Source organism: Lindgomyces ingoldianus, assembly GCF_010093535.1.
Source record: "Lindgomyces ingoldianus strain ATCC 200398 unplaced genomic scaffold BDR25scaffold_2, whole genome shotgun sequence".
Classification (NCBI taxonomy): Eukaryota; Fungi; Ascomycota; class Dothideomycetes; order Pleosporales; family Lindgomycetaceae; genus Lindgomyces; species Lindgomyces ingoldianus.
Window position 1 is genome coordinate 2163835 of NW_022985163.1, and position 9530 is coordinate 2173364.

Below are 9530 nucleotides of genomic sequence, written 5' to 3' on the forward strand. Positions count from 1 at the left end.
TTTAGGAGCTAAAACAATATTGCTATATTAAATTATTGTTATATCGCGCATCGCGCCATCCAGAGTTGACTGTAAACCGTCCTGGCCCTGTCAGAGCCCCCACGTATACCTGTGGCTGTCTGTGGCTGGGTTGGCGGACGCCAAGACCCTTGCTGGCTCCCTCGGCTGGCTGACCAGCCCTCAGCCGCGTTGACACGCAGCACAGCAGCGAAGAGCATCACCTCCGCCGTCGTAGAGTGTCTTGCACGACGCGCGAAATCCAGACATAAGTTACTATGAACACCTCGAACCTAAACTTTCTTACTCCTTCGGAGCTCGATGACGAGGTTGATGATGCTGAGCTCCCTCTGGGACACATGGGCCTACTCATGCAAGCTTTCCTCATGTCCTGACTACGGCAAGCCCTGGCAGCTGCGAAGCAACTTCCTCACCCATTTGCAGGAGCGAAAGGCACATGGGCCCACTGCCACAACACCTGCCGCACGCCGTGCGATCGAGATAGAGTGGCGTTACACCACCGATCCATATCTGCCACCTCGGGCGCCTCCAGATTTTCGTTCCCGAGAGGATCCTGAGGAGCAAGTCTGTGACTACAGCTCTAAGGATGACACCGGCAAGGTGATAACGGGCAGGGGCACATTAGAGGAAATGGAAATGCACAAAGCGTTACGATGCCACCAAGCGGAAGGAACGGATGTCGCGTAGCTTCGTTCACAATGCTTCAATGCACAGGTGACAAGGAAGCTATACCATTACTAGACGGAGCCTATGTGCCAGTTCCAAAAGGTGCGGTGAAGACTGCACACATGTGTAGAGCAGTTCAGCCATTTCGGAGAGCTGTTGCAAGCGTACAGACAAAGGTGACAAGCCCTGCGATAGACTACCTGTAGCGCTGAAAATCCTTACGCAAGACCAGCGCCACCAGGCTCTGTCACATAACTATACACTTGGATTTGGCCTTCTCGGCAGAAAACGTCTCCCGCGCTTCTTGTGTGTGTTTCCGACATGCGCCTCTCTGTTCTCCCTCTTCCATGATGACGATAGTGGTGTTGCTTCCACATATGCCTATCCACTCCTCGTCTTTGACTACGTATGAGTAGCTAGTTTATATTAACAGTCCCTGGCCTTCGAGAAGAATCGCGCCGCGGAGGAGAAATATCTGACAGTCGCGGAGACATGGCATACTAACCCGGACACCACAGAAAGAGATTGGCGCATGTGCTCCGTTCGATCCGCCTGAATAGTGTACCTCATCCGAATCTGACCTGCCATACTCCTCATCATCAGCATTTCCCAGCATAAGGAGTGAGCCTTCTGATTTACCTCAGCCATTACCGCCCCTATGACCTGCTTCGTGTTTTCAGGCTCGTTTGTACACTAACGTACCGAAGAGTCGGAATGCTCTGGGGTATGAGAAACTTGTAGCTCAGCAGCTACTAGGCAGGGTAATAAAAACCCTCCTCTGCCCCTCCCCCTCCTTCTGCACATCTAGATATAAGTTAATTCTTAATGACAATAGCGACAAGCTTACGCCCATACAGACTGCAATTAAGTCCTCCCGCCAGACTAGTAGTAAGAAGTGGTGTCTTTTACAACTTCAAGTTCTACTAACCATTATTAAGCGATTGCTACAGTGTTATAAGGAAATTCACGCATTGTGCACGCATACTTTCTAACAAGCGAGCCAGATCAAGCGCTTAACTTAACTAGCTTAAAGCTTAATTATTCTCTTAAGTTAAGCTGCCTTATAGTAATTAATAAGCTAAGTTAAGCTAAGAAAGAAGCTAGCTTAAGCTAAGAAAGAAGCTAGCTTAAGTAGCTTAGTAACTTAGTTAGCTTAAGTAGAGAAGAAGGCAGCAGTATCTACTAGTAAAGCTGTTGTAACGATCCTCATGAATCGTTCCATCTCGGATGGCCCGGAAGGCCCCTGTATCGGCCCCGACCCCAACCTGGCCCTGACCCCTGCTGTTACCCCTATTCCCTCATGTATTTAGCACCTTGCCCCTGTAGCTAGCTTAGTAGTTTTCTAATATCCTTTTATACAAGGCCTATAGGTGTTAATAGCATTCCTAAGTTCTAAGTCCCTATGCACTCTTATATGCCTCTAAGTGGATTCCTACTGCATTTAGACCTATTGTCTTGCCTGTGCTGTTACATTATATTAGAAAACTTACTTTTGCTAGTAACAGCCTTATTTATTGTAAAAAACAGGGTATACACTTCGCAATCAAGAGGTGTATTAACCAACAAGGGCGTGACTGTGACATAGGAGTACGATTAGTACCTGCCTAATTTCTAAGGCGATCCTCTGCTATCTAAAGAGGGCTTCTACAACTGGCTATATACTTCTCTAGAGAGCCAGGCACGGCAGCGCTGGTAGCGACAGATCTAGTATGCTGTAGGTCCAGTTCAAAGTATTACCTGTCTAGGATGCCTGGCTTTTTAGGCGAGGTAGGCATTGTCTGGGAAGTGCGGGGTTGACGGCACGGTTCGGGAGTCGTCCGGGACTGCCTAGTGCAGTCTAGGCCAGTCTATGACAGCCTAGGAAACACCTGGATAGCCGGTCGTTACATTAATAATATTACACTAATTATTTATTTAACTATGTCTAAGCTCTAAGACATATTTAATTTAGTTTAGGTTATAATACTTACACACTATTATATTAAACTATTTAGTCTATAGACTAGATCCTATTAACCTTTAGTTAACTAAAGCCTTTAGGTTTAGAACTTCTTATCCCCTGTAATTAAGATTGCCTTTAGAAAAGTTATAAAAAATGCGCTAAGGTAGAAACTTAAAGACTACTAATAACTTATTAAGATTAGAGATAACTGCTAATGCTTAACTTTTAACTACTAACTTTTAACTACTAACTTTTAACTACTAACTACTACTTTGTTAACAGCTAAACCTGCGTCTACAGGACCTAAAGCTAGACCCACCTAATTTAGAGTTAACCTTTAGTAGTATATCTATGCTTAATTATAAGCATTGTAACGGCACAGGCAAGACAATGGGTCCGAATGCGGTGGGAATCCACTCAGAGGCATATGGGAGTGCGTGGGGACTCTAAACCTGGGAATGCCATTAACACCTATAGGCCTTGTACAAAAGGATATCAGAAAACTACTAAGCTAGCTACAGGGGCGAGGTGCGACTAAATACATGGGGGAATAGGGGTACAGCAGGGGGCAGGGCAGAGTCGGGGCCAATACGGGGACCCTTCGGATAGGTTCCGGGCGACCCGAGATGGATACGATTCATGAGAATCGAGTCAGGGTCGGAGCCGATACGGGGACCCTTCGGATAGGTTCCGGGCGACCCGAGATGGAACGATTCATGAGAATCGTTACAAGCATAGCTTAAGCAGCTAATCTACTAAAACACTGCTAGGTAACCACTAAATTACCTCTAATAATGCCTTAAATTACCCCTACTACTCTAATAGCAAAAGACCTTTAAGGCACTTTTAATAATACCTAAATGTTACCTTACTAAACGCACGCCTAAGATTAATAACCTGCATAGATACTAATAAACAAAGGTCTTAATTATTAACAGGCTAGACATCTATAGATTACTATTAGAGTAGGCGCGTACGCATAGCGTTTAGTTTAGAGGACTCTGCTAGCAGTGCGAAGGAATACTTAGTAAGAACACCTAGCTAAATTAGACTAGTTTTAGTTTAAGAAGGTAGAGGACATAATAGTAATACTTTATACTATAATTACTACTAATAGGGACTATTAGTCTACAGAGGGGGGGGGTAGTGTAATAATCCTTATAAATTGTTCTATCTTAGATAGCCTAGAAGGCTCCTGTATCAGCCCTAACCCTAACCTAGCCCTAACCTCTGCTGTTACCTCTATTCCCTTATGTATTTAGTTGCACCTTGCCCCTGTAGCTAGCTTAGTAGTTTTCTAATATCCTTTTGTACAAGGCCTGTAGGTGTTAATAGCATTCCTAGGTTCTGAGTCCCCATGCACTCCCATATGCCTCTGAGTGGATTCCCACCGCATTCGGACCCATTGTCTTGCCTGTGCCGTTACATTTGCTAGTTTTGCAGTAGAAGTAATCTTATAATAGTTTTTTAGTGTTACAAATATAGCTTAGTAAGCAATCTGTGCAACTGTACGCTGTGCTTAGCACGCTTTATCCTATATTTTCTGCTACTGCTAGCCTTGTATACTTGTCAGATTGAAGCACTGTTTCTGGGCTTCCTGAGATGAATGATGGGTTTGGATGTGATGTATGGGATAATTGATTGATTGTGTTGATTGTCGTTGATTTATCAATCCTTTTTCTGCTCTACTCGTGTTGCTCGGCTTTTTGTTTTGCCGATCCGAGTCCCTCGCGCACTTGCCCTATGCGCGACCAGCTTGCAAAATGCTGCAATTTGCTGCAATTTGCTGCAATTTGCTGCAATTTGCTGCAAACTGCTGCAACATGCTGCAATTTGCTGCAATTTGCTGCAAACTGCTGCAATTTACTGTTCAAGCTTATTGCTCGTACTATGTAGCAGCTTTCGTCAAGCGTTCCTCCTGTCTTGACAGTAGGTGCGCAAATCTGACACACCCCCTCAGCTTGGACATGCTTCAAGCTGGTTCCCGATTGCGCAACCTTAGTATGCTTCCAGGGCTTCCATTCTTGCTTCAATCTCTTCCATATCCGCTTCCTGACTGACTATCCTCTCCCTGACGTCAACTAGCCGAATTTGCTGAAGAAAGCTTGGCCATTTGCTGACTAGAAGCGCTTTAGTGAGTCCGTCTGCAAGCATCTTGCTAGAGGGGACATAGACAACCTTGATTGTTTGTTGAGAGACTTCCTGTCAGAGCCAGTGGTTATGGATGTTAACATGTTAGAGCTTAGTTTAAAGTTAAGATATCTCTTTGTTTACTAGTTAGATTGTCTGCTTGTTGTTGCACTAGATTATAATAGTTAAATTAGGCAGCTTAACCTGCAGTTTGTTAAGGAGCATTCTTATAAACATAGCTTCCTTAGCAACTTAGAACAGTGCAAGTAATTCTGCTTCTATTATTAATGTTATAACTGTATCTTATTTATTTACTTGCTATGCAATCTATCTGCTAAATAGTTAAATAACATAGCCCTAAAAGCTTTTTTTATCTAGTGTATTATTTATAAATAACATATTGCTTACTACTATAAGGTAGTCTTCTTCTCCTAATTAGAGTGCGTACGTCTGTGTCGCATGTAGGTACAGGATGACTTAATTAGCTGCATCCTAATAGTTAGATGCAGGATTCATAAGAAACTGTGCAAGGCGTGATGTAGTAAAGGCAATGTCTAGTCTTGTAGTAACTACTGCAAAGAGCAGAGATCTAATCTTTTGCTAATATTAATTTACCTCTAATAAGGTTGCAAAACTAGATTATAGCATAAGTTTAATCCTACTTATAGGTGTAGCATGCTGCAGGTCCTTTCTGTTAGCTAGCCTAGCTATCTTGTTAATATATAAGGCCTATAATAGCTAAATTATTTATTACTATTAATCTTTAATAATCTTAACTTCTAGGAACTATTATAGGTCCTTACCTCTTATTAGAGTATACTTCTCTTGTAACTAGTCTACTACACGCTGTGCATCTGCTTTAGAGCCTTTTTTATACACAATAATAAGGTTATTTATGTAGAAAAAGACAAATATTTTAGCTTTAGTTATATAGTAGAGTTTATATAAGACAGCTAAAAACCTAAGGCCTTTAAAAGTTATTATAAAATAGTGTTACTAAAGTAAAGAAGAAATTTATAAGCTATATAGTGCTTTTTAAAGCTTTAGTATTATACCTAGTTTCTAATAGCCTCTTAGCATCTGCATGTAGATATTGTAGTTAATTGCTACATGTATAAACATGTTAGTTATGTTGTATTATTTAAGCTCTAAGTTAAAGTGTGCAGATATTACTATTAGCATTTAAAATAAGTGTCCTGCTAGGGTAGCAGCGTAGGTATCTTATGTAGTAATGTTTCTCTATTAATTACTATAGACTACTAGTTGCGCCTTACATCTTTGCAATTTATAGTGCTTATTAAGCTTGTAGGTGTACACCTATATACAATCTAGAATCTACTGTCTAGCTGCTTTAATTAGCTTTATCTAAACCTCTATCTAGAATTTTATTGTCTAATAACTGTCTAGGTGCGTTCTTTCTGCTGCTTTAAACATCTTATGTAAAGAGTGCTTCTTTAGTTACTTTTAAGTTAATAGTAGAAGTAGTAGCTAGCTTTTATAAAGTGTCTTTTTTTTAAATAGCATTTTTATTAATGCTGCTTTATTTAGTGTTTTACTACTATGCTTTTCTACACTTTTAGATTTTATGCTAGCTATAAAGGCTATAGCCTATAGTATAGTCTTTAGCAACTCTATTTAGCTTAGCTTTAGTGCTGCTCTAGCTATTAACTGCATAAGTAATGCTATAGGTAGCAGAGTGTTTAGAAGAGATAAATAGTTATCTCTAATCTTTCTTTCTTAATAGTAGCCTAGTAGGTCTACTTTATTAAAATTTAATATATTATCTATAGTATTATCTTTATAAAATAACTTTATCTTTAGCTAATAACTAGGTGTTAGAAGCTTAATTATTCTAATGTATATAGTAATTTTTTTTACTATGTTATGTATAAGGTTATCTATTAGGTCTTTAGGCTTACTACTAAAGATTAAGTATTTATTAAAAATAACATTACATGTATAAATTACTTTTGCTAGTAGTAGTATTTATACGCAGTAAATGTTTAATAATTAGTACCTAACTAGATATCTAATCTACACCTTTAGGTCTAGCCTCTGTAGCTTAGATTTATTCTAATGTGTGTTATTAGTTATTATAAATGCTTTATAGCTATAGGCTTTTAGATGTATAAAGCTTAGCTTTTAAATTAATATAATAACTTTATTATTTAAAGCTACTTATGTAAAGAAGATCTTATATAGTGTCTTCTAGTTATTAGCATAGTTTAGCGTCTAATTGTATAGGTATACGCCTGCTCTAGTAATGTATAGCTATATGTTTTATAGTAGGTTAGCATTTAGTTACATAGCCTGTAACTTCTTCTTATTTACACTCTCTAAGCGTTTAGCTTCTCTGTTCTAGGCTTATGTATCTAGTGCTAAAGGCTTAACAGTTATTCTATGTAATGCTAGCTAGCATTCTACCTTTAGTTTTACTATTATAATCTTGTTATTAGCTTTAATAACTTTTATAGTAATGTTATAATAGTTCTTTAAAAAAAAATAAAGATTATAAAAGCTTTAATAATTAATTTAGTAAGCCTATTATCTTTAAAGTAGAGGTCTTACTAGAGGCTAAAATACTTATTAGTAATTAGCATTTAACTTTACTCTTTTATAATGCTTTATGCTTTATATGTATAGAAATTAATTAACAGTTTTTTACTAAGTCTACTATTACTAATTTATAGTGTATAGCTAATTTATTATTATATCTTAGCTCTGCTATATAAGTTATATTAGACTGTTATAATTTCTTTAATTTACACCCCCTTAGCTTACTATATAAGGTGTTAAAGTGTAGCTAGTCTAAAGTGTTCTAGACACTTATGCTATAGCTCTGCTAATGCTTTTTATAGACTATGTTTAGTTCTTATGTTAATTATGTGTGTATAATATAAGCCCTTTTATAGTAGATAGTACTCTAACACTTATTAGCTATAAATCTCTATAAGATCTCTAATTATTATCCTGTCTAAGGCCTTTAAAGCAGTTAGCTCTGCTTGTGTGTCCTACTAGATTCCTTTCTGTTGCAGTAGGCAGAATAAGACTAGGTTGCACAGCAGGTCTAGGCACAGTGCAGCGTTATATAGTACAAGACTATATGCTTAACTATGTGTTCTATGCTTACTTTTTAGGCTTAGTGTAATTAATCTATAGCTTTAAATCTATATATAAGAGTTTCTAGACTAGATAAAGTCTTTTAGTGTTAGTAAACAATAGTTATAGATCTAATTAAAATTATTTATAATATAGTATATTAAGCCTAAGTTAAGGATAAATAATTCTCTTAGCAGATATCTATTCTAGTTTAAATTAACTATAGCTAGTAATGTAGCTACCTTAACTCTTAATACTTTTTAGCTTTTAAGTTAGTCTTTTTGTATTTCTAGCATAGGTGTATGTAAACTTTTTAGAATTAGTATTTTTAAATTATGTCTACACTGCCTTTTTAGTAGGCCTTAAAATTCTAAGTTGTGCTTATGCTTTAATGCTATAAGCTCTTTAACTCTCTTATTTAGCATCTACTACTTTAGTGCTCTGTCTAGATAGACATAGAAGCAGTCTTTTAATGCATAGATATGTCTACATGTAGGACATTTAGTGCTTCTTATTTTAGTAAGTTTTTAGCTTAAAGATAACTTCTTATTATCTTCTTAATAACATTAATGTTAAGGTCTACTTTATTTTCTTAACATTATAACTTCTACACTATAGGCGTCTTTATTTGTGCCCTAGGTAGTCTTTCTACTTTTAGCAAAGTATAATAAGTTATCTGTTATAAAAGCAGCTTTATGCTTTTCTATATGTATTAGATAATTTAACATTATATGTTTTTAAAAGCGCTTTATTATTTCTTTTTAATTTATGTTTAGTGTAAACTGTCTACTTTTCTAAAAAGTTATAGACTAATAAGAGGCAACTTTATTTATAGTAGTTAGAAAGTTCTTTGCTACAGCATTAAACTGCATTGTTTCTAGAACATTTTGTGTCTCCGCTTCTGTAGCAGCGTAGTCATACTCTGCTAGCTATAGGTCCTATATGCTTGCGTTTCTTAGCAGCTTTAGGGATGCATTATATTAGTTATGTACGCGTTCTTATTTAAATTAGTTGTTAACGCCTACTGTAGCTTTAAAGTTTGTAATCCACTGTCTAAGTAGTTAATCTAGGGAACAGCATGTACACTGCAGATGCGGGCTAACTGTTAACTAGATAAAGACAATAATCTGTTAGAAGCTTAATTACTCTCTTTTATAATTATGTCTGTTACTCTTATACTTGTTAGCCTTAATCTTGTAGTATTTAATAGCTTCTTTAAAGGATCTAACACTGCTTGTTAATAGCTTGTTTAGGTGCGTAGGCGTTTTAACGTTAGAGGCTGGTAAAAACTTAGCTATTAGCGGCATCTCTAGAGCTCTTAGTTTGGAGATCATTTGGATAGTCAACTTAGGGTCCACTTGCGGCCAGATGCCGTGCGCTACACATCTCGATTGCAGCTGCATCATCCAGGCTCTGTAGTCGGTGTGGTCTCGAAGGACGACTGTCGCGTCTCGAGGAGGCTGGGTGGCCATTTTGTATTGATGGAGGCACTGAGACTCTTAATTGTCAGATTAAAGCACTGTTTCTAGGCTTCCTAAGATGAATAATAGGTTTAGATGTGATGTATAGGATGATTGATTAATTGTGTTAATTGTTATTAATTTATTAATCCTTTTTCTGCTCTACTCGTGTTGCTCGGCTTTTTGTTTTGCCGATCCAAGTCCCTCGCGCACTT

At 37.8% G+C, this 9530-nt stretch overlaps 1 protein-coding gene across 1 annotated transcript; it reads left to right on the top strand.

Annotated features, from left to right (window-relative positions):
* Window positions 1-202: 202 nt before the first annotated feature.
* On the top strand, window positions 203-962 carry BDR25DRAFT_44265 (uncharacterized protein). Its single transcript, XM_033698578.1, has one exon. It carries the CDS (start codon window positions 319-321, stop codon window positions 703-705), a length of 387 nt encoding a protein of 128 aa, XP_033554046.1. The 5' UTR covers window positions 203-318; the 3' UTR covers window positions 706-962.
* The last annotated feature ends 8568 nt before the right edge of the window (window positions 963-9530 follow it).

Excerpts from the sequence above, each read along its gene's own strand:
- BDR25DRAFT_44265 (XM_033698578.1), top strand. The coding sequence starts at position 319 with ATGACGAGGTTGATGATGCTGAGCTCCCTCTGGGACACATGGGCCTAC.